The following is a 26,087-nucleotide window of genomic DNA, read 5'->3' on the forward strand; positions in this document are numbered from 1 at the left end:
CTATTAATCACACACAGGAAACAAAAATGTTAATATTTTAAACAATCTGGGTGGGAATACAAGGGTTTTTCATATGCAAGTGTCTAAACTGTTATGTTTAAAATATTTCATTTAAAAATAATGTTGCAGTGTCACGGGCATTGAGCTATATGCTCACTATGAGCATAATGTGAATGGTGTCATTCAAACTTGGAAGGGAGTGGGGGTGGGGGTCAGCAGCCAGACCGATGTGGTGCTGGACAAGAAGAGGCCCAGAGGGTGCTGGTTGAGAAGATAGACAAAAGTCACCTTATTTTCAGGAATAAAAATATTAACATCCAACAGGGATAAAGTGTGGTGCTCTCTTTTATCCCATTTCTCTTTCATTCTGTATTGTAACCACCAATAAATAGAAAGGCTTTAATGAGGGGGCACTTCACAGAGAGCACTCTTGCAACACGTTGTTAAAACTGCTCTCTTTCTGGATGAACCCGTTTCAAAACTATAAATGTTAACCGGTGATACATGGTAATTTAATATTGCATCTACATACCTCTCCAAGGACACCCTCCACCACCAAAGGCTTTGTTTACTCATTTGCATACAACCTGGTCAGGTGAAAAAAAACACTTCTCTGGTATTCAGACAACCAAGGTTCTAATTTCTGTTTGGCCACTTACAGATCCTTCGTCAACTCAAAGAAATCAAAATCTCTATGAGCTTCGCATTTCTTTTTCTTTTTAAATTGGAGATATACAAATCCTGCCTATTTTTAAACTATGAAACACGATACAAACATAGGGTTTACATTTGTTTAAGTTGGAAGAGAGTATATTCGTATCTATTTTACTGAGGAAAGTCTTTTTGCAGGTGGCAGGGCTTTTTGTTTTGGTTTTGTTAGCGGCTGCCCATAAGAACTGTATTAGATTCACTAAAGAAGCTCTGTCTGAAATTTTGAACTTTGGGTTATTCTCCAGCACTTGAGAGTTCCGGAGAATCACCAGCAGTTATCACTGCAGCCTTACATTATGTACCTTTTGTATTTTCCAGCCTTCCTCATTAGATTATTTTTTTATCTTTGTATTCTTACTCTGCCCCTTATTACATGATGGGTGCTCAATAAATTTAATTAAATTAGACTGGATTATAAAATTTCCCATGTTTGGAGTTATTATTATTAAGGCATGCCATCTGCTGGTTCCACGATGTAATCTGTCAATCAGCCTGAATTCCTTAATATTCTGATGGGTTAAAATTAATGTTGAGGCATTTGTGAGTTTGTGTATTAGGCAATTTTCCCACGTCCTTCCACTTCCTGTTGCAGGTGCTTTTCTTTCACTGAACCAGTCCTGAATTCCTTTTCCTCCAACCCTCTTTTACCTGTTGGTCATTCTTAAAACCTGGATAAATGGAGTTTATATTTCAGAGGCTTGGAGTGACCAGAGCAATGTAATTTGGGGCATGCTCAGGAGGTTGGCCTGATTTGGAAAATAAATATGTCTTGAATGGAGGTTTTCAACACTGCTTGTTTCAGGATTGGATGCATCTTCGTCTTAGAATTATATTGGGAGACCACAGTCCCTCCCACCCTCTTGGCAATCTTTCATTATATCCGTGTGCCCAATTTTGGAGCCAGCCCTCCTGGATCTCCTGGCCAATCAAGAGACCACACATTGTTGCCTGAGAGACCCCGGATGCCAGTGAAAGGATTTATAGATGTTGATTGGACTACAGGAAGCTAGAGGGTGGGGGCTGGGCAAAATCAAAGAAAAAGCAGCTATGGCAACACCAGCGCTTGAGGCTTGAAGAGGGAGTCGAGCTGAAAGAGGTGAGACAGTGGGTAGTGCATGAAAAAGATGGAGACTCTCTTTCGAGGGCTCCACTGTCATCCTCCTGGGCCTCTCTCAAGCCTTGTCAGTGCTGCTGGGGAATTACATTTTGCTCCGTTTCAACTGCAGTTTAAGTGCCAGATGCTTCATACAAAATTAACGACCAACAAATATTTATATGCCTATCAAACACTAGATCTTTTTATTGTATTACAGTTTTTGCTTTCAAACTAGTTTACTATAAGATGAACCAGTATTTAAATCTAACCATTCCCTAATGCCTGATACTTTCTTGATAATATCTGAGGTTCCCTTCTCTAATGATACTGCAGTGTACAATGAGTGAGTTGTGTGTCAGCAGAGAAACTCAGTATTATTCTGCTCTGTAAACTCCAAATAAAAACCTAATAATCCTAAGTATATTCTCAGTGCTCAATTCCTAATGTTCTGAGTTTCACCCTACATTTCCACTGGTTTTAATCCTTAAACTGTCCTCTCCACTGTTTCATTCATTCGTTCCATTGATTTAACAAATATTTGTCAAGCATCTATTATGTACTATGAAATTAAGAGTCAGGTGAGCAGTCTCAGAAAATTACATAAGCAAAGCAGCATCAGTGTTGTGTATTGTTTTCTCCGAGGGATCTTAAGTTCAGTATGTCTGAGCAGATAGTGCATGAAGGGAGAGAGAGAGACAAAATGAGGCTCAAAAGGTAGACAGAGGTAAATTCATAACGGACCTAGACCTGCATGCTGAAGAGTGTGGATATTCTGTAGCCGTTAGTGAGCCTCTGAGGAGTTTTGAACTGAACAGGGACATGATGAACCAACTGGCCTTAAACAAAACAATACCCCCCGGAAGTAGAAGGGTGTTTACCGGAGATGAGGAGGGGGGAGGGAATACACTAATAAAAGGGTACAAACTTTCCGTTATAAGATGAATAAGTTCTGGAGACCTAATGTACAGCATGGTGACTATAGTTAATAATAATAATATAACATATACTTGACATTTGCTAAGGGAGTAGATCTTAAGTGTTCACACACACAGATGTTAGCTATAGGAGGTGATGGATATTAGTTTGTTCATTTCACAATGTATACACATATCAAAACGCCACCTGTACACCTTAAACATATATAACTTTTATTTATCAACAAAGAAAACTCTCTAGCAGTGAACTGTAAGCTCCATTAAAGCAGAAACTCTTTTTTTCTGCTTTAGTATAGTTTATTGATTATGCTATTACAGTTGTCCCATTGTTTTTCTCCCCTTTATTCCCCTCCACCCTCCACCCCCTCCCACCAGCATTCCCCCTTTAGTTCATGTCCATGGGTTATACATATAAGTTCTTTGGCATCTCCATTTCCTATACTATTCTTTCCTATACTATTCCTATACTTGCCCCTGTTTATTTTGTACCTACCATTTATGTGAAGCAGAAACTCTTACTTTTATACCCCCAACACAGGCCTAACAGGTCCTAAGCAAAGTTGAGTAATGGTGACAGTGTGAAGAATGGCTCGGGGATGGAATTAGAGATGTGTAGCCACTGGAACTTTCCCAGAAAACCCATCCTTACTGTCAACATAGAAATGGAACATGGAACTAGAAACTTAGCATTTGGGCTAAAGCCATAGGCCCTCTTTCTTCCTTTCTGTCCAAAGAAAAATGAAAGATAAACATTCAGGAGTGGCCATTAGGAGGAAAGAGGGCACAGAAAAAGCAGCACCAAGTTTTATATGTGAAAGGAAGGGAAGACGGCTTGCTTTGTCTTGTTGATGGAATGGGGACAGTTATTTCTGTGTATGTTATGTGAAAGTGCCTGTCTGTAGAGTAGCCCTGAGTGATCCATGCCATGAACACGTGTGTGCATGCAGACACGCACACTGCCTGTCTCCTGGTGTGAAGGGAGGAGGGGAAAACTAAGAGGATATGACAAAAGACGTCATTATGACAGCACGACTACACTACCAAGAGGTCTGTCTCTCCTGGCCAGACCCATCTCCTGAACACCAATTTTCCTCAAGTCGATTTAAAGAAAGCCTGGTTCAAATAATTTCTGGCTCCGAGGACCCAAGAAAAAAATGATAAAGCAACCAGTGCAGGGCTTTGGGGAGGTCCTAGGAAAATTCCTTTGTCCTAATTCAAAATTTTTGCTTGGCTTGTTTCCTACACAAAATGGGAAGAGAAGGAGTTTCTCCACTTATAGCAGGAGTTTTTAACCTGCGGTAAGCAAAATTTTATGTTCATGTGCATTTTTCTAGTGAGAAGATTCATAGCTTTCATCACATTCTCAAAGAGTTATTTGGCCCTTGGAAAAAATTAAAACAATGAGTTTAATAAGAAGAAAGATCAGACGTAAATAAATAACAACAAAAAGAGAAATTGGAAGTTTTTAACTGGGCAGATCTAGACTCAGTGACCACGCTTTGTATCTATAATTTGCTTGCTAACATGTACTTTCATAGCTGCCAATTAATAATACTGCAATGAAATCATTTCTTATGCCTTTTGCAACTTAGCTAAATAGGTGTGACTTAGATAATTAGCTGTTGGGGGGCTGAGAAGACTGTGACAGCTGATCTGAGTCCCTTTATTCCAGTGCTACAATGGCAGCAGGTATTGTCTAATGCAAGGAGGTATTGTCTAATGCTGCCACTGAGGTTTTAAAATACTGCCTTTATCTTCAGCTATAATTGAAACCTGAGACGTACTATTACATGTCAAGTGAGAGACTAGAAGATTTTAGATCTAGCGTTTGGGGGAATCCCATGTGAACCATAAACGAATGATTTTTTTTTTAACTGTCCAATATCTGTTGCTGAAGAGTAATTTTGGGAGCCCACAGATCAGGTAGTCAAGCTCTGGTCCCCTCCGTCATCACCAATGCCTTTCAATATGAAACCCAGCTTTAGAGGGAAAGAAGGCAGAAGCACTGAGGATATACATCGAAACCACCATCAACCTGCTTTAAGTGTTTTTCCACCTTAAAATACTTGTCACGGCTTTCTCCAGGGCAGATATTGAGGCACCTGTGAATAATAGGGTGAAACCTACATGAGGTAAAAGAAAAATTGGTTGTAAACAATAGATTCTAGATAATGGAACCAAAAGAGGAAATATATTGCGAGGATATCAGGTGGCTCACAAAATGGACAAGAAAAGACAAGACGTTTCTGAGGGATGAGGCCGCAGGGACAACTTAGGAGAGCAGCAGTGCTACTTGGAATGACCACCCCAGCTGTGAAGTAAGGATAAGCCAGCATCTGTCCAGCTGACCCGGCTCCGTTTCATGACCACCTCTTGGCCAGGAAAGGGAAGGCCACCTCTATGAACCAACCCAGCAAACTCTAGACAATGAGGGAAAAGTAATTCCTCATGGAAATTACAGTGCTTTAATAAAGTGAAGGCAGATGTATACTGAGCATTTAAAAACAGCACATTTATTTCCCTTATTAAACCCAGATCTGTCCATCTCCTAAAGCTTCGTATTTTGTATTATCACATCATTCTACTTTTTAAATATGGTATCAAGCTAGAACCTTTGTTAGTTAGATGTCAGAAAGTCAAGAAGGGAGAAAGAAAGTCACAAGGGACAAGGATGGAGTGTTTTATATTGCACTATGATTTTATAAATTGAATTACCTCTTCTTTCTAGCCCATATGGTATGTTATTAGCTATAAGTGATTCTGGATTTCCCTCCATGGCCCAACAAAAATAGAGTTAAACAAACCTGGGTCTAATTTCCAGTTCTACCATTTACTATAATTTTGGGCAGAGTGTGTAGCATAAGTGAGCTTCATTTTCTTTATCTATATAGTGACCTAATATCTACCATCTCACCAGATTGTTAGGAACTTTGATTGAGCATACAGATAAAGTACTTCCAGTAAATGTTCTTCCCCTCAATTCCTTCTCTCAACATATTAAAAGATTGTGTGGTATTAATATACTCAATATTCTGAAGATGATATCATTCATTTCTTCTGCCAGGTATCATTTTTCTCATGGAAGAATACCCAGTTACTCATGATGGCATTTGCACCTCCAAAAAGCATGGATAGTCCCAAAATGCAGACAAAGATGAGTACCTGGACACCCTTAAACCACCAGCTTTTAAATGACCAGGTAAGTGACCAGAGCTATTTTATCAGTTGCATCCATGCCTTAAAGGGAAGAAAAAGTATTAAAAGTTTGGTGACCAAAATATGAACAGCAGTTGTTTAGGAATGTGTAATGGAAGAAAAAAATGAAGGATTTTTTTCCAAACATTTTTGAGTCCTTGCTATGTGGGCAAGGCCAGCAGTAAACCGAGTCCCTGCCTGCGATGAAAATGTCTTGGATTTGCTCTTTCCTCTGCTCACTGCCCCTCTCTCTCACTCTAAGAATCTTTTTTCTCTATCACTGGTTCTCTGCTGGAACTGCCAGGAATGAGAGAGGAGCAGGTGGTTTATGAGGAGTTCCCCCCAAAACAGATTTTCTTGCTAGATTTGCAATTATGAGAAAATGCTGCACATTTAACCAAATAAATAAAATAAATAAATCGCATCCCATTATTCACATGACTGAGGCTCTCCTAGGAACTTATTTCCAATCTGCATTCTGGAGAGGCACTAACGGAATTCACCAAACTAAGGATTGCGAGGGTGGGAAGCTAAATATCATGCTGGGGAATGAGACTGGCTGACCTCTGGAGATTTCTGTTCCTTCTTCAGGTAAGGGCAGAATTTTGCAACTGGTCTGTGTGCTCCTGTTATCAGTTCCGTTGACTCCTGACCCACAGATGTCTGAACTGCGGGGATCCACTATCACATGGAGTTTTGACTATGTGGGGGGTCAGTATCCCTAAACCTTATGTCGTTCAAGGATCAACTGTGCCTATTACAAGGACCACACCTACTTGGCAGTAAAATCAACACCGATAAAACTGATCTCTGCCCTGGCCAGAGCATTGTCCCGAACACCAAAAGGTTGAGGGTTTGATCCCCAGTCCGGGCACAAACAAGTACCTAGGTTGCGGTTTGATTCCCTGGTCAGGGAGCACACAGGGCAACCAGTTGATGTTTGTCTCTCACAGCAATATTCCCTGCCTTCCTCCGTCTCTAAAATCAATAAACATAGCCTCGGGTGAGGATCTAAAAAAAATAACCGACCTCATTATCTTACTCCTACACACTAGTTCCTTCCTCTGGTGAAACACCAAGTTCCACTTCCCACTAAGTCACTGAAACCAGACAACATCCTTCTCTCTGTTGGGTCTGGAATTTGGTTTCCCCCAAATTACAAGTTAATAACTTAGCCTGTTACTTATGGCACAGAAGATACTACAGTCTCACAGTAAAAGACACGAGATTCTTGGATCAGAGATAAAGAACTTCATTGTTCACAGTGCAGCAAAGCTATACGAGCATTGTGTTTGTGTTGGTTCTCCTTGCCTGCCTGTCCACCAGGAGTGATGCGAGGGTCCAGATAAATGGGAATGTTTACTACGCACACCAAGGGTTTGTGCCACAGCTGAGGGACATGAGCCCAGAGAATCCACTGCTTCCATAGTGAATAGTAAACAAGCCTGCTCTTGTTCCCAAAGGGAAGTAGTACTTCATTGCTTAAGGTTGCCTTGCTGCAAACAAAACTTGGAGAATGGTGGTCAGGGCCTTGCATTCTCGGTATTCCAAGACCTTTCAGAGTGTGAGAGGCCCAGGGAGGAGTGTCAGCCAGCACCCCCTCACCTCCATATCCAGTTCATTTGCAAGCTCTAGGAACCTTCCTCTGGTCTCCTTTTCTCCATTCACCTACATTTCTCCAGCTCCACATTCTCAGTTCACAACCTCGTCACCCTTTGCCTGGTGCATTGTAGTAACCCCCTAACAGGTTTCACTGCCTTTATCCCTACCAATTCATCCTCTGTTTTGGTTGAGAATGATATTTCTAAAATACTAATCTAATCCTATTATGTAAAACCAATAGTAGGCCCTACTCCAAAGGGTAAATTACAGACTCCTATGTGCAGCATTGAGGAACCTCCCAGTTGCAGCCCCTTTTCCAACACTGCTTCCAGGCCAGCTGAGTGGACCCCGGGTTAGCCATCTCTCTCACACCTCCACGCCTTTGCACATGCTCTTCTCATTGCCTCCTAGAAGAGTCAATTCAAGTATCATATCTTCTGGGAAGCCTCCTCCTGCTTGCTTTCTTTGCTCTCATCGCTTTTTGCTGGCTTTTCCGCTCAACTCTAATGTATTGAGTTGAGATTGTCTTTCTTCTCTGTCTCCAGTGCCTGATAGGGTTCCTGAAACACGAGACATGGAGTCATCCTGGGACCTCCCTCCACTGACTCTCAGCTTCTTGTCCCTACAGCCCTCCTTCCTTGGCCCGGATTTGGCCCTTTGCTCTCTGAACCTAACAGACATGATCATCAATCTGGCAAAGCTGGAGCACCATTCCTGACCCCTCCCACTTAGTACTTTCCTATTTCTACTCCTCCGATGGGTAACATGAGCACTTTGGTGAGTGAGACAGAGGAGCCAGCATAGTAATCAGAATAATGAGAAATAAAAAGGAGGGAGAGACTGAAAAGGGAAATGATAAAGGAAGGAAAAGAAAAGTAAGAAATAGAAAAAGAGAGACCAGGAATAAAAAAAGGAAAGGCAGAGAAAGAGAAAATGAGAGAGAGAAATCAGCATTCGTCTAGTCCTGAATGACATAGGTCTATTGGAAGTCTTTTTTATTCATCTCAACAGTTATTTGTTCATCACCTGTTTGCAGTGTTCTTAGCTCTCCAACAGTTTTTATAACGACTTCTCTGCTCGCCTCCCACACACCCAGAACTTTAGTGTTTAGCTTCGAAATCTGTTTTCCTATAGAATGAATGGTGAAGATTTTACATGCGAGTGAAAAAGTGACTCAGATTGAAATACATATTCATTGGATGCCTTGCTTTTCAGAAATCTTCTTTAGAAAATTAGAAGTCTTAAGTAATTTAGGAACTGTGGAGGAAAAATGTCTTAATTGCCTGATGGCCTGCTTGTTGTAGATTGGGTCACTAGAGAAGCAGCCTCCAATGGGCATCTAGGGTGTTCACTGGGGAGGTGCTGGGGACCAGCATGGGGAGGTGCAGGGAGCAGAGGAGAGGCAAGGGAGGAAGCAGAGGGGAGGGGAGGAAGTTTGGGGCAGAGGAAGAAGCTGGCCTGTGATGCACTCTTGTGCAGGTAGCCACCCTGAAGGTCCTGGACAAGGCAGATCTCTCAAACTCAAGGCTGCCAGCCAGCTCTCACGCAGGTGGGAGAATAAATAAGTCCTTTAGTCCCACTGGGGGTTCTGGGCAGTGCGTTACAGCAAGCATTGCATTGTCTTAATCTTGGTTCTGGATTAGCTTTTGTCAAATCGAATCATTTCTGAGATAATATTTATGTTCTTGTTTAGACCTCCCATTTTATTCCCCCAAAATTAGGTTTTGGTTTAGTTAAGTTCTAGTTTGGAGTAAAATTATTTTTAAAATCTTCACATGTATATAAATGTACATAGACATGCACACAGAGTTTATGTATGCAGATACCAAATGACCAATAGCGGTTTCACCAGTGTTGACTGGCCCTGGGAGAAGTGGTCCTGTTAGAAAAGAGCTTTCATTCTTTTTACCTTTCACAGTGCAATAAGATTTCAAATTTTAAAACAATTTTAAAAATAAATATAAATACAAATAAACAAAGAATGACTCTGGGAATTGAACGTTCTGTTTCTAGATCGGCTGTTACGATAATTTCCTAAGTGACTGGAGGAAGTCATCTACCTTCTCTCGTCTTTTACTGTCTTCCTTCACGAAATGAGTCAGTTGGGGCACATGACTCCGGAGGTCCCTTTCACATCTAACATTCTGGCTGTTTGAATGAGACCAGCAACAGATGCCGAGGATACAGCTGGTCTGAATTGTCCGTACAGTAATTTCAAGGGGTTTTCTACACTCCTAAAACAGGGCTTTGTCACCGCTGATCAGTGTAATTTTGAGGGCCTGCTTTTTTGCTCTTGTTTTAATTTTTTCCTATTTTGTGGTAAAATTCAAAATATGTAACTATTCCAGACTAAAATAAGAGTCACGGGATTTTTAACATCGTTACAGGCTTTAAGCAGAAAGATTGAATCAAAATTCAGATGCCTAAAAAAAACCAGCATCATTAGCACTAGGTAAATGTAATGAATTTCAGAATAATTCAAGTATTGTGAATCGTGAGAGGAGGAATGTTTTGGCCATCTAGTGTTTTAACTGAAAGTAACCAACATATTTTTTCAAGTATGCTTCACAGATGTAGTACAGTACATGTTAGAAAGAGCCCTTTGTTACCATCAGTCAATCAATCATCATTCAGGAGCCTCTGTCTTACTCCTACATTGTAATAAAGTCGCTTAGTGAAATATGTAACTGTGGTGTCAGTAGACTAAAATAACAACGTAGGATTTTGATTTAACAGCACACCCTGAATAAACAGTGTTATAAACATTCTGCAAGGAAAGAAGATCCATTTTTATATTTCCATTTTGAATCAATATTTTTTTCCAGCTCTTTAAGGTGAAGAACATGATTGCAAATCTTGGAAATGAAGACTTGCCCCAAACCATAGAATAGAAGACTCTAACTGAGGACCCGACAATTAAATAATTTGTCCTAACTTATATTTCTTGCCAAAGACAGAGTCAGAACCAGATCTGAGCTCATTTGGTGTTTTCCCACCCCTTCGTTCACTCCTGTCAGTTTCTACTTGGGTCTAGATGCCTTGCGATCAAGAACCAGATATGCTTGGACCCTGCTTAGACTTGATCACTGGTCCTTTAAAGACTATTGTTTTAGCCTAAATAACATTCCTAAACAAAAAGCATTCATTTGAGCCAAAGGATTGCAGTCCGACAGACAACCCAAACTGCACTCTGGAGAGAGCAAGGAAAAGCAGGATTTATGAAGACAAAACCCACAAAATGTAATTCTTTCATGCAAATGAAGGAGTGCTAGCTAAGTTAACAAGGATTGATTAGTTCCAATATGTAAACGAGGAAGGCAGGAACTACTAGGAAGTAAGCGAAGTCCAGACGAGTCAATGTAGCAGTTACTCAGGTGTTTGTGGCTCAGCCTCAAACTAAGTTTAGCAACAGGGTGAGCAATTTAAATGCAGCTCTGGGTGTTGAGGTACAAGATGGTCATAGGCCCCCACTTCCTTAATAATCTTCTGACTCTATTTTAAGTGACTCTCTCAGTAATATTTATTCCATTGTCATTCGGACCCTGCTTAGACTTGGTGGTTGGCCCTCTAAAAACTATTGTTTCAGCCTGAATGACACTCCCCACCTCCCACCCTACTCCTTTCCTGCTAACTTCTTGCTGATTCTCCTCGCCCCTTCAAGTGGGTGCCCCTTTGTTTCCAATGCTCCGTGTTGTCCTCGACCACCATAATGGCGTTGCATCCTCCTTTTGAAAGGAGACTGTGCTTGTGGGGTCTACCCTTTTCTCCTCCCCCTGTAAAGCCAAAGCCTGTCGTCGGGCTGGAGGTCAGGATGGGGAAGACCGTGTTTCTAGCGAGGAACCAAGTGAGTTGAACTGAACAGTCTGGAACCAGTGATTTTTTAAAATCTATAAATGTAACCCCTTTGAGCCTCTGGTTAACCTCTCTAAAACAAGGAAATTGAGCAGGAAGATCTTTAGGATTTCTCTGAGTGCTAAGATTCTATGACTTTTGAAGCTTTTGTCTTGTTGTTATTGAATCAGGTATTTTGGGGGGGCTGTCACAGAACTGGTGGAGCATGTAGAGGAAGTGGTTGTCATCTGCATGGGAAGACGAAATGAACGGGAACAACTGGAGAGCCATAGTGGACTCTCTGGAGACCAAACGGAACACGCACCATCCGTGGAGTATGAGTTGGGAAGAGCCGGGTGACTGGGCATCAGGAAAGTGGTGGTGCTGACACCTTGGTTTGGGTGGCAGGTGACTGATTGGCTTTGGTTAGATAAAGGAGAAGAATTCAGCAAATATTTGAATCCAAAATTTTGAATCTTCTATCCTTTAGGTTCTCTTCTATTTTCATCTAAAAATTCTGAATTTGTCTGTTGCTGCTATTCAGGGTCCTAGTAGCTCAGGTGGCAGCTAATTAGGGGGGAGGAGAGAGGGGTGTTCTTTTTCTTCTTTAATGTACAAAGAACGTCTACCTGTGATGTATGAGATCCCTGGCCAAGAGCAAAACTGACATTTTGCTGGTTTTAAGTTTGTTGTTGAACCAATGATTTCCATCCCCATTTTGTATGCCCTTTGAAACTAGAGTTTGAGGGTCTAAAAACGGAAGGAAAGCATAATCTGTTAGAAGCATAAAGCCAGCGCCACATCCTTCTCCACAAACAGGGAAAAAATAGGCCTGAGTTTCTCTCCAAGTAGGAGCATTTTGCAGTGCTAGAGAATTTAGGTAGTGCTAAGAATAAAGGGAAAATGTTGATTCCAATTTTTAAAAAATTTAAATCTTTTTTTATTTTCAGTTGACATGCGATACTATATTAGTTTTAGATGTATACCCCAGTGATTAGACATTACATAACTTACTAAGTGATTGTCCTGATAAATCTTGTGCCCATCTGACACCATGCATAGTTATTACAACACTATTGACTATATTCCCTGTGCTGTGCTTTACATCCCTGTAACTATTCTGCAACAATCCCTTCATCTTTTTTACCCGTCCCCCCAACCCCCCTCCCATCTGGCAACCATCAAAATGATTCCATTTGTGAAAGCCGACAGGTTGTATGTGTGGGAGTGAGAGAGACATTTACATCTGCTCATTACTTTCTCCTGCTTCCTCTCTCCACAGTGCCCTCCCCTCCCAAACATCCTCACATTAGTTTTCCCTTCCTCGCTCATTCAAATACACCTGTGACTCATGCTCAGCAAAACACCCAGCACCAACAGGTAAACAACTCACGTGTACCAGTATATCCATAAAGATGATCATTGTCACATTCAGTGCCACATTCACTTAATCCAGCAAACACGAGTACCTGTGACGTACTGTGTATGACACTCTACACTGGAGACTACACTGGAGACAGAAGGATGAATAAGACATTCTGCTCTAAATAGTAAATCACAACAAACTTATACAGATAAACACCGAGTTTTAAGTCTGGAGGTATACATATAAACATTTCTGAGCCTATAAACATATAAGAATATGTATAGCCACTGATATGTGTATGTACTGAAATATAAAACCAGCTGCTCAGTCCTGGCTAGTGTAGCTCAGTGGACTGAGCACAGACTGTGAACCAAAGGGTTGTTGGTTCAATTCCCAGTCAGGGCACATGCCCGAGTTACCTGGGTTACAGGCCAGGTCCCCAGTGGGGGCCACGTGAGAAGCAACTCCAGAAACAATGATGTTTCTCTCCCTCTCTTCCTCCCTCCTTTCCTCTCTTTCTAAAAGTAAATAAATAAAACCTTTAAAAAACATACCCATTAAAAAAGAGAGCTGCTCATTCATAAACTTCACAATTTCTGAAACTATTAATACTGAAATATTTGGAGGGAGGATCTCCATTTTCCTGTTGTTGTTTTTTTTTTTTGTCAGTTTTTCCACCTCATTTCAAATTCTACAATTGATTTCACTTTAGAATTTCATTCTTCCCTTATTTCTTGCCTTTAAAACATCATCACTTCTGCCCTGGCAGGGTGGCTCAGTTGGAGCCTTGTCCTGTACACCAGTGGGTTGCAGGTTCAGTCCCCTGTCAGGGCGTGTATAGGAGGCAACCAGTCAGTGTTGCTCTCACATCAGTGTTTCTCTCTCTCTTCCTCCCTCTCTCTCTCTAAAATCAATAAACATACCCTAGGGTGAGGATTAAAAAATTATTACTTCTTTAAGATAAATTATTCTACATGCAGGAACTGAGAGAAAAGAGACCTTGCCCAAGTTAAAAATAAGTACCTCAGGAATTAAATAAATCCTTTTATACTCAGTGGACATAATGAAAAGACTACTTATTTATTGATAATACTTTAATGATGTCTTTCTTGTAATAGGTGTTTTTAGCCTTGAATTATGAAATTATTCTCTTTTATTGCAGGTATTTGAAGAAAGAAGAGCTCTGCTTGGAAAATGGGTAACCATTTAAAATATACTCACTTCTATATTTGAAGCAGATAAAATATACTTACTCCTGTATTATATTATGTTACCATAGAGTCCAAAGAATTCAGTTTGGATGTAAGGCAATCAGTGATGATTGCTTATAGCCTGAGAAGTTTGGTACTTTCTGTATCAGTTAGAGTTCTCGGGAAAACAGAAAATATACCAGTTATTTGAACAGACACAATTAAATTGAATAAATAGCACTGGTTGAACAAATACTGGAAAACAGAAAAGAGAGCACCTCGGTGCCACGGAGATAGCAATGCAGGAAGTGGCTGCTTCCAGCTTTGCCGAGACCTCAGGAACTTAGAGCAAGAACCTAGTGGAGTTGGGACCAGCCCTGGGCGGCGAGGGAGCCCAGACCTCTGAGGAATAAAGTAGACAGCAGCCAGCTGATTCCTACACATCTGAGGGAGTGCGGAAAAGACTAGACACTGGAATCAACCGTTACTCCATGGGAAAAGAGTTAGGGTGATGCTGCCAGGGTCAGCAAGGAAACAGGAGTGAGGCTCTTCTACCTCAGTTTCCCTCTAGTACCACCCTCTCCATTGGCAACATTAACAGGGAGTCAGCTGTCAAAGGGGAAATACGGTTTATAAAGACTCAGCCTTCTATGCTCACAAGGTAGAAGACAGGAAGGTGAGTTTGGATGTGAGAGGCAATAGCTTACTAACAGCACAGTGCATCCATGGCTACTTAGCATTATGCACGCCATTAGACATACGCTTCAGATTGTTACAGTAACAACCGTATCTAACAAGGTAAAGCCACCCTTTATACAAATGAGGACTTTCTTACTCTTTCCTTAAAGGAGGCACAGAGTACCGGTGGTCATTATCCTTCCTTGTGTCAGGATTAAAGTGTCCACCTCTGGCCGATGTTCATTACTTGTCAAATCACTCTACAGTTCCATCTAATAGTCTCTATCACCCAGGAGAGTTGAAAACATATGGTCACGCAAAACTTGTACACAAATGTTCGTAGCAGCATTATTCAAAATGGTCAAAAAGTATAAACACCCAAACATCCATCAACTTATGAATGAATAAGCAAAAGGTGGTATAATCCATACAATGGATTGTCATTCAGCCTTTAAAAAGAAGGAAATTCTGATACAAGCTACAACATGAAATTGGAAGGCATTGCGCTAAGTGAAACAAGCCAGACACAGAAGGACAAATGTTGTATGATTCCACTTATTTGAGTAGCTAGAGTAGTCAGATTCATAGAGACAGAACGTGCCATAGAGGTGACCAAAGGGTGGGATGTTACTGTTTAATGTTCACAGAGTTTCACTGCGAGACGAAAAAGCTCTGCAGGTGGGTGGTGGTGATGGTGGCAGAACAATGTGAATGTACTTAATGCCCCTCAACTTTACACGTAAGAATGGTTAAAATGGTAGATTTTGTGTTTTATGTATTTTACCAAAATTTTAAAAAACAAGGGTAAGAAATAGCAGTGAAGGACCGATTCATGGCACAACATGGATGAACCTTGAAAATAGTATGCTAAGTAAGAGAAACCAGATACAGAGGCTCCATAGTATATGATCCCAATTATAGGAAGTGTCCAGAGTAGGCAAATCCATGTTGACAGAAAATCGATTAGTGGTTCCCAGGGGCTGGAGGAAAAGGGGAGGAGGGATTGACTGTAATTGACACAATTTCTTTTTTGGGGCAATGAAAGTGTTCTAGAATTAGAAAGCAATGGCTACAAAAGCTCGTGAATATACTAAAAACTACTGAATTGTACACTCAACATGCTGAATGTTATGGCATGTGAATTATATCTCAATTTTAAAAATAAATGAGGATTCCTTTAAAAAACTATACTTGGGTTTATTTAACTCCTGATGTATGTCATAAATTTGAAATATTCCATCTTTAAGGCACACAGAGCCTTCTTCCCTATGGGACCATGTTTGACCCAGGATATAACTCCTTTCCTATGAGTTACCGACTCATTTTCCCAAATGTCTTAATGCCTTCAGGCTGCTATAACAAAAGACATAGGCTTATGAACAACAGTGTATTTCTCACAGTTCTAAAGCTAGGAAGTCCAAGATCAAGGCACTGGTAGGTTTGGTGTCTAGTGGGATCCCATTTCTGGTTGGAAGATGACTGTGTTTTCACTGTAGCCTTATGTGGCAGAAGGGGTGAGGGGGCTCCTACCAGGGCACTAACCCTGTTCATGGGGGCTCCACCCTCATGACCTCATCACCTCCCAATACCATCACCTTGGGGGTTAAGTTTTAACATATGAATTTGCAGGGGGACATAAACATTCAGTCCATTGCACTAAGACTAACATAAAACACCATTTCTTACTATTTCTGTTTATCTTAGTCACCAGTTCTTTTCTGTGATGGTCTATGAGCTTCAGTATAAAAACATTTATTAACCTAAGAAAAATAAGTGCTGTCTCCGGAAGGATTCACAAGAAGAGGGGCACCGCTTGTTTCCTCCAGGGCAGAGAACTGTAATCTCTCACAGGGCGGAAGAGAGTCTTTTCTGAATAGCTTTTCCTATCTTTTGATACTTTTGCGCATGTGAAAGTATTACCTATTCAAAATAATAATGAACTTTACAAAATAAATTTACTAAAAATACCAAAAAATTTCAAATCTAGCTGAGTTTTTCTCATATATGAGAAAAACTTATTCTATATATGTTTTAAAACTTTTCTATATATGTTTTTAAATTTTTTTATTGATTTTTAGAGACAGGAAGGAAGAGAGAGAGAAATTTGTTTTTCCAATGATTTATGCATTCACTGGTTGATTCTTATATGTATCCTGACAGGGGATTGAACCCACAACCTTGGCGTATCAGGACAGTGCTCTAACCAACTAAGCTATGTAGCCAGGGCTATATATATTTTTAAAATAGATTTGCATCTCTTACCAGCAACTTAAAAAGAGACTATGTAGAATGACTATGTTTGCATCAGCTATCATTCCACTTACTATCCATGGAAATCTTTAAATATAACCAGAGCTAATGTTCAGCTATTATTTGGTGTGACTGATCGGCTTCTGTTTTGATTGATTAACGGCATTATACCATGCCCTTCGGTAGCTTAGCTGGTAGAGTGGAGGACTGCAGGCTATGCCTGTGTGATTGATTAATAGCATTGCCAATTATTACATATTTTAAATATTACCCTGGATAAGGTCTTCAAACATTTTAATTATTCTTTTTTTTACCATAACTAGTAGAAATATACATTTTCAAAGATCACTAATTATCTTCTTCACTAGACTTATCCGCAGTGGGCAGACATGGTCCTTTCATGCTCTTTGTTGTACATTTCTTGATACCACCAGGCACTTAATAAATATTATGTAAATGAATAAATGGTACTCGCTGCTTTTTCTCTTTTGCCCAAGAACAAGCCTATTCTTGAAATCCCCTAGATCATGTAGACTTTTTTGTTTGTGTGTTTCACAAACACCTAAGAGATTAACATAAGAAATACATTTTCCAGAAAAAAAATATATTTTCCATCTCCCTAATTTTCAACATTTCTTTCTCCACTGAATCCTTCCTACCAGTACCGACATGTGCCCTAACCTAACATCCTCCCATGTTTTTTTTTAAGATAAAGAAGGAGAAAAAAAGAAGCAGAAATGAGCTCTCATTCCCCACTCATAATCAATCCGACCTGGGTTTCTTTTTCCTAACACAAAACCTCTGGAGCCAGTCACGCACTAACGATCCTACCTCCCATCTCCCGAGCAAAAACCCTCGCTCTTCCATTCAAACCTCAGTGCCCAAAGTACCCCACTAAAAAAATATACATTTTCTAAAAAAGAAAGGAAAAATAAGGATACCAATTTTTCTGTTTTAGCATTCCTTGGGATTGCTAAGTAAATTCCATGGGATTTTCACTGTATTTCAAGTATTGGTTTTAAAACTTGATCTAGTATTAGGAGTAAAGTCATTTTAAAAAACAATTTGGACATTGTAAGGTATGATGTAATAGGAAGCCTATTTAAGATAGACAATCCCAAAGCATCTTCTGTTTGACCGTAGGATGTCATTTTTGTTTGTACATTTGCACATGGTCCTGTCTGATGTTCTGAACAGTAGCAAACAAAATAACAAAGAAACCGAAAAGGTCTTCTACTTTTTCAGTTCCGCCCGAATACTTGCTCCCTTATCCCAAACCTCTGCTATTCAGTCTGCTAGAGAGGATGGCCTACTGTAGTATTTTACCTGAAAGCATCTCACATTTTCCCTAGCTTCTATGTTGTTAACAGGAATAACAGTAATATTATAAAGAATTTGAAAAAAGTAGATGGTGTTCCTTTTAACTTGCTGGAAACAAACATAATAACAATTAAAATTCAAAAGAGAGGCTGTTGCCCAGTTTTAATTGCTGTATGCTCAAATAAACTCTTGAAAAAAAATTTAATGGGCCTCTGTTTACCTTTTAACAAGAATACCAACAGTGCTACTTCCTAGGGTTGCCCTTATGAGAGGAAATGAAGATTTAAATGGAGAGGACCCAGGAGCAGAGCACCTGGTAGATCTCAGGGAGCCTGGGAGGTATTTTACTGACCCCCATTTTAGAGTTGCCCAAACCAAACCTCAGAGAGGTGGCATCACCTGCCCAAGGAACGCTGGAGGCTGTGGCATGCTTCCAAGCACTCCTGGCCTATGGCACTCACCCATCCCTCCCAATCTGGAGATGACTGTCCTGAAAGAAACCTGTGCAGGCCTGCTCCTAGATGCAGAGGAAGCTGGAAAATGGAATTCTGTTCCAGGACCTTCCATTCAGAGCCCTCAGCTCCTGCCTTGGTGAGTGCTGAGTGCCGTTCCCTCTGTTCTAAAAGGAAGGAGCAGGAAAAGTGTGGCATTTGCTCCCTGCCAGTTGGAGACCCATGGTCCTGCAGCTGTTATCTCACCAGGAGGAAGCCACCCGACACAGCTGAGACCGTCACAGACCTGGAGGAGAGAAGAATTTGGTCCTCAGTGGTGATGACAGAGATGAAATTAACCCATCCCTAGACCTCCACCCCATAGCTTGGACTTCCTTTTTTTTTCTTTTGCCTTTTTAGATTTAAAGAAAGAGAAATGGAAAAATACTTTGTAAATTGCATGCTAGATAAAGATTAATATCTAGGAGATACAGAGTTCCTCAGGATCAATAAGAAAAATGCAAATACCCATACAGAATAGTGGGCCAATAAAAGAATGAGAAATATACAAAAATACACATATGGCCAATAAACATATGAAAGATGCTCTATTTCACTAAAATTAGGGAAATACAAATTAAACCATGAGATTCCCAATTTATCCTTGTGGCAGAAATTAAAGAGACAGATAATCTCCAAAGTAAGGTTCAGTGGTAAATAGGGGGGTGTGCACATACAACTGGGTACACACAACTGGAGGGAATAAAAATGGTAAAGACACTTAAGAGACAGTTTGACAGGCTCTATTGCATTTCTAAATACAAATATCCTTTGAACCCGCAATTCCACTTCCATTTTTCTGTCTAGAGAAATGTTCATACGGGTCATGAGAAGGCATGTTTTGGGATATTGCAGGGTTCTGTTCTGTTCTGTTTTTGTATCAGAAATAACCTAAATGGTATTGGCAGTAAAATAAGTAAATAGATCATCATGTATTCATCTTACCAAGAATGAATGAGAAAATAATATGATCTGGAGTTCATTAGATATCAGGATATTTATGACTGTATCTTGCCTTTAAAACTGTGTAGTATTCTACAGAATAGGTATACTCTAACTTATCTAACTGCTTCCCCATTGCTGTTCTAATGCACTCTGCACATGTCTGCGCATGTGTGTATGTCAGTGCATAGAAATTCGCGAACATCAAACTGTGAACTGTGCTTATTTCTGGGGAATGGAGTTATATTTGATGGGGAGGAGCAGTTAGAGAGGATGTGCATGTTTGATTATATTCATACATTTTTTAAAGATTTATTTATTTATTTATCTTTAGAGAGGAAGGGAAGGAGAGAAGGAAAGAAACATCAATGTGTGGTTGCCTCTCGTGAGTCCCTTGTTGGGAACTGGCCTGCAACCCAGGCATGTGCCCTGACTGGGAATCAAACCGCAATCGTGTGGTTCACAGGCCCATGCTCAATCCACTGAGCTATGCCAGCCAGGGCTGATTATATTCATACATTTTTGAAACTTTTAAAACACAAATGTATTCATGCTATAATTGTGATATTAAGTTTTTGACAATAGGACTCAAACCCAATCAGAGTAAGATAAAATAATAAGCAAAAATTAACAAACCTCCCTCTTTATCTTGTCCCCCCCTCCCCGTGAACTTTGCCTTGCCATTCAGTGTGAGATAAATGGACCATCATCTCCAGCAACTGCCCTCACTTACTGAGACTGCAGCAAGAATCTCGTACTACTATTTCAACTACCCTGAAAGTAGGATTTTCACAGTTCTGTTGAGTCAAGAAAGCCCTTTAAGCAGGCATTAAAATAATGATAAAATATAATTATAAATATGATTTAATGTAACATAACATACCATAATGTAAGAAATGAACTGTGAAGTGAGGTACAGTAAACGATACCAGGGTAGGAAAATGGCCCTAGCTGCTCCCCAGTTTCACACACTGGATCTATGACTATGTTACAGGTATTTCTCCTTGAGAGGTGATGCAAAGCTGTGAGAGATTATCGAATTCCTGGACAGTTAAATCTTTCGTGGATTATTTTCTTTTTGGATTATTCCTAGTACCTTTCAAATGTCAAAGGGGGTTTTCCCCGACTGTTAAGTATTATTCTGAGTCATCACTTTCAGTTGGTAGGAGTTCAAGGAATGCAAATTCATTTTCTATCTAAACACAGTTAGAAAGGAAAATTCCTTGAGGTAAAGAACACCTGTGAAAGCCAAATTTAAATGACCTCGGACCATTGTCATCAGGGAAAGGGGAAACCCATGTAATTGCCTTTTAGCTTCTAAAGAAAAACGTTTTATGTTTTCTCTTACAGATTTCTTCAGTATTTTATAACCCCAATGTTCCTTTCTATTCACTTAAAATCACTCCTTCAGGTTGAGCCCATGCTCTTTTGCTGGACATCAGTGAAAGTAGCTAAGAAAATCTCAGCCTTTCTTGAGGTAGTTTCCATTCTTGTCAATGTACAAACTTGGTAATTTTACGCTTTTGTATTTAATTGTTTACATATATTTTCATTTCATATTGATTTAACCTTCATACTTACTATTTTTAAATTCACTATGATAGTTTATTATAAGAGCTGACTTGTCCACAATGAGTCAGGCACTCTATCAGAAATTTGACACATATATTATTTATTTACTCCTCACAACAACCCTGCAATATAATTATTCTTAATGTATAAATGAGGAAATTGAGACTGAGAGAGGTTGTTAGTGGGTGAATTGGGATTTAGTCATTTATTTCTAATGAGCATTAGAAATAATGGTCTCATTCCCAAATCCACGTAACACCGCTCTTCTTTTCTCCTTTTGGTCCGTTAGTTTGCTTAGCTCATCCCCTGATGTTAGGCATTCTCGGTGATTTCTAATTTCTCGCAGTCATAATAATATCTCAGGAAAATTGTTTTGTAACCATAATTATCCTGTGTCCCTATGAAGTTCAGTGTCTACAGAGCCACATAGCATTGCCTTAAAATGATTTAAAAAATAAATTTCAATTTTCATTTTGTTTCTCAAAGGAAAATATTGCAGAGGATCTAGTTCAAGACTTTTAATGCTTCTCAGATCTCCTTCCTTTATTCCCAGTTCTCTCAGACACTGTAACTGCTACCCAGGCAATGACGGCCTGAACACCCAAACTCCCCATAAGCCAAAACCCGGAAGCTCTTCTGTCTCCTCCCCTTGGCTCTGTCTTTCATAGATCACTGCATCCTCTTGGGCCTGTTCCTTCCCTGATCTTAGACGTTCTATTCTGGCTTCTCTCTATTCATTCCAATAATCCATCCCGAAAGGAAAGAAGTTGGAGGTAAGGATTGTACCGAAATAGGGATAGCACAAACCAGGAAACATTTACACAGGAATACATTTTATTCACTTATTTGTAAGTTAAAATTTTTTTTGGTATTTTTATTCATTTTAAAGTTTTTTCCCTCTTAAATTATAGTCTTCCGAGTGAGATTTGTGGGTCATCAAATAGATATATAATAGTAAATAGTTTTAATTAAGAAGAATTCCTACTAATTAAAAAAATACATTGTATGACTTTAATGAAGTTGACTCTCAGGCTTGTACAAAATACATTTTTGCTTTATATGCCTTTTTATGTAGTCAGTGTGTAACTAGAGTCCATTGTAAAATTCTGATTCCTTTATAATAACTAATAAATATCTATATGTGAAATGCAATAGTATACAAAATACAAGTAGCCCCAAACTTCCCTATTTTCTCCAACAGACAAAAGAATGTAAGAGAGATTTAGATTCCAGTCAAGTGTCTTATTCAGCTGGTAGGTGTTCCCATAGAGCATTTCTTTGGGGTTTAGCTAACCCTCAAGTTCTTGATCAGCCACCGATCTTGGGGCTGACTGAGGTTATCTCTGGGGGAAATTGAGAAGTAACTAAAGCTTGGTGGGCTCTGGATTACTTTGGCATCCCCTTCTTGTCTCTGAAATTCTTTGTATCCACGTCTTCCTGTTGATACTTTGTCTCCAATCACATCAATCATTTACAAATTAGTGGGATTTGGACCCAACCCACGCTCCTTCTCAGGGATATTTGTAGATAATACTGCACTTCCAGCTGTGAGCACAAAGGTTTATTTCTGGTCTTTGAGCTAGTACCCAACTAAGGAGAGGAGAGAAGCTGCCCGGGCACCTTCTTTTGATGTTGTATTTTATAAATCGGTGTTCTCTCAGTTTATGATATGGCCAGCTCCCAACTCACTTCTAATTAGCTGCAAGTGCACTCTGCGCATGCTCAGATCGTGCTCAGGTTCACGCATATACATGTGAGAAAGGGCATGTAGGTGGCAAAACAGGGAATTCACTAATTAGGGAAAGAAGTACATGGCATTCATCAGGAAATAAATCACACGACTCACTTTCTGCACCACTTTTATCTCTTCTTGGTAACGAATCTCTAGTATCAGATTAAATCTGGAGCTTTTAGTTTTCTTTTGTCTTTTTTTTTTTTCCAGTTTGACAAATGGACAGACTCTCAAAGGAGAAGAATCCTGACAGGCCTGTTCGAACGCTGCTCCCTGTCACAGCAAAAGTTCTGCTGTCGAAAGCTTCAGGAAAAAATTCCAGCAGAAGCGCTGGATTTTACTACCAAGCTTCCGAGGGTGTTATCCTTATACATCTTTTCCTTCCTGGACCCCCGAAGCCTTTGCCGTTGTGCACAGGTAAAGGCAAAGAAGCAGTGTAGGGCATTTTGTGAGACCAGCCTTGAAACTCTGGAACTTAGGAAAAACATGCACATAGCAGGTCCTCAGATAGCATCGCTTTGTTTAACTTTGTTTCAATATAACGTTGATGAGATGCCTTAAGAACTTAACTCTTGTTGCTATCAGTTAGTCTGTGGTAAAACTGGTTTTGCTATTTGACATTTCATTTCAAGTTGCAGGGCTCATGGACAACAACTGGTGAGGACTTAACTGGGCACAAAACCAAGAAATAGATGAGATAGATGGTCAGCAGGTTTAGTCCGTAGAGTTATGATTCACGACTGTCTCCTTTGTGTCTGACTTTGTATTTAGTGTTCAAAAGGGGAAAACAGTATAAAGCATCACTAATGTTCACAGAAAAAAAATTAGCTAGTTGGTGAGACAGACAGAAACCTGTAGAAGAAACGGTTCATCAGCAGAATAATCCTATATTGCACGACATGGAACTACAATAAAATCCTAAATGGTACAGTGCGACCATCTCTATATAGAAAAGCTCAAAATAAGGTGTTAATGTGATGTACAAAAGAATATGAGACCAAAAGAGTTCAGAGTGTGCAGATGTGCTCACGGATTTGGAAAGGGGTCTGACCATTATTTTCTTACGAGTAATTCCATGGTGTATTAAAGTGTAGTTAAATTACTTAAGGTATAAAACTGGTAGTCATTTTGTTGAGTCTTTTCATAGAGTCTCATAACACCAGAATTTACCTCTTAGCATGCATTCATACATGTGCAAAATGTTAACTTTCATTTTTTAAATGAAGAAAATGAATTCAGTAAAAAAGATGAATTACTTAATAAATGGTGCTGGGAAAATTGGGTAGCTGTCTGGAAAAAATCTCTAGTAGGATAAAAGATTACATGAACTCAAAGGATTTCATTAAAGTACTCAAAGAAAACATAGGAAGGGAGGACTTGGTGAGTATTTCCTAAAACCCAGAAACCGTAAAAGAAAATACACAGTTTAAATTCTTGCTTTATTGTCCTGGCTGGTGTGGCTCAGTGGATTGAGTACCTACCAGCCTGCGAACCAAGGGGTTGCTGGTTCAATTCCCAGTCAGGAATTGAATCCTTTAGTTCGCAGCCCACTTTTAATCTACTGAGCTACGCCAGCCAGGGCTTGGGAGTATTAAATTTTTTAATAAATATTCCCTTTGACCTATCAATTGCACATGTTGGAATTTGTCTGATGGGTGTACTTCAAGCAAAGCAAAATTATATCTGTGTAAGAATATTGCAGCCTTTTTTTGTAATTGCAGAAGTTTGGAAACAGTGCAAATGTCCACCATTAAGAGACTGGTTAAATAAATTGCAACAATCTCCAAAATATATCATCAGTGACAAAGGCAAAGGTGCGGGATCATCCTACCACTTGGGAAAGATAAAAGGATACATACCTACTTGTTAATGTAGGCCTGGCACGTGTCTGGAATGACACCCAGAAGCTGGTAGCAGTGGTCGTAACCAGGGAGGAAGATGAGTAAGTGGAGGACAGCGGTGGCAGAGAGACTTCTTTTTTACTGTGTGCCCCTTTGTGGCTTTGAATTTGGTATTAATGTACACTTATTACTTATTCTAGAAATGAAACAGCATGGCAGGCCCTGTTCAGGTAGCTCAGTTGGTTAGAGTGCCCTCCCCATACAGCAAGGTGCGGGTTCTATCTCTGCTCGGGGCACATAAAAGAAGCAACCAATGATTGCATCAATAAGTGAAACAGCAAATTACTATTGCACTCTCTCTCTCTGTCATTTTCTTTCTCTTTAAAATTAAAAATAAAAAGAGCATAGCATTCTAAGTGTCCAGTAATATGACAGCATTACATAGTCATATGATGAATGACTATGCACCTATTAGAAAACATGATTTGGAAGAAAAATATACTTACGATATGTGACATGAAGAAAGCATGACTTTAAATTGTATACAGACTTTACCAATTTTGATTCATACGTGCCAGAAAGAAAGGAAGGAAGAAAACAGGAAAGGAGAGACAAAGAAAAGAGCTCTGCCAGATTGTTAACGATGGTCATCTTCGATTGATGGGGTTATGTGTATTTTTTTTCTTTAAACTTCTCAGAAGTTTCCAAGCTTCCCACATGAAAATGGCATCATTCAGGGGAAACATTAAAATAGCTGTTACTGTCATTTATGGGCACCATATGTCAATCTTGCAAAATTCCGGCGTCATATTTATTCCCAGTACTGACTGTGAGAAAGACACAGATGGTTCTTCTTCATCCAGATTCAAGCAAACAATAAATTCATTGCACTGAAATGAGCTTAGAGCTGTTTCAAAAGATATGGGGTGGGAGGCATTTATAGATGTGAAAGCTTCTATCTACCCTTCAATTCTCCTCATTCCTCTACCTTAAACAAACAAGCAAACAAAAACACCAAAAACAAAAACAAAAACAAAAACCTTATCTACCCTGGCGGGTGGAAAGCCCAGTTTAAACACACCCAGGTCTAAGGGAGATTGGAAGAGAAAAAGGAAATGAGTGAGAATTCAGAAACTTTTCTCTCCATCCCCTCCCTCCCAAACCTCAAGTTTTCATTGAATTTGGAGTTAGTTAACACAGAGATTAAGGCGGGTGCTCATTCTGGATTGGACAAAGCACATGAGATGTTTGTTCCTGCCTGGGGCTCTAGCAAATTCTCTAACCCTTTTTCCCCTTTCAGCCCTGAACCTCTTATTTCTTCTGATTGTGCCCTCC

The 26,087-nt window shown here is 39.8% G+C and overlaps 1 protein-coding gene across 2 annotated transcripts in view; it reads left to right on the forward strand.

Annotated features, from left to right (window-relative positions):
• Positions 1-1,740: 1,740 nt before the first annotated feature.
• Positions 1,741-26,087, forward strand: part of FBXO16 (F-box protein 16) — a 43,166-nt gene continuing 18,819 nt past the window's right edge. For both annotated transcript variants that reach the window (XM_037150463.2, XM_053658738.1), the window contains exons 1-4: positions 1,741-1,807; positions 5,807-5,941; positions 13,899-13,934; positions 23,122-23,328. In XM_037150463.2, coding sequence (XP_037006358.2) covers positions 5,843-5,941; positions 13,899-13,934; positions 23,122-23,328 — 342 coding nt within the window. In that variant the 5' untranslated portion in view covers positions 1,741-1,807; positions 5,807-5,842. The remainder of the gene's footprint in view (positions 1,808-5,806; positions 5,942-13,898; positions 13,935-23,121; positions 23,329-26,087) is intronic.

This window comes from Artibeus jamaicensis, unplaced genomic scaffold, assembly GCF_021234435.1.
Source record: "Artibeus jamaicensis isolate MK-2021 breed Jamaican fruit bat unplaced genomic scaffold, CSHL_Jam_final scaffold_537, whole genome shotgun sequence".
Lineage (NCBI taxonomy): Eukaryota > Metazoa > Chordata > Mammalia > Chiroptera > Phyllostomidae > Artibeus > Artibeus jamaicensis.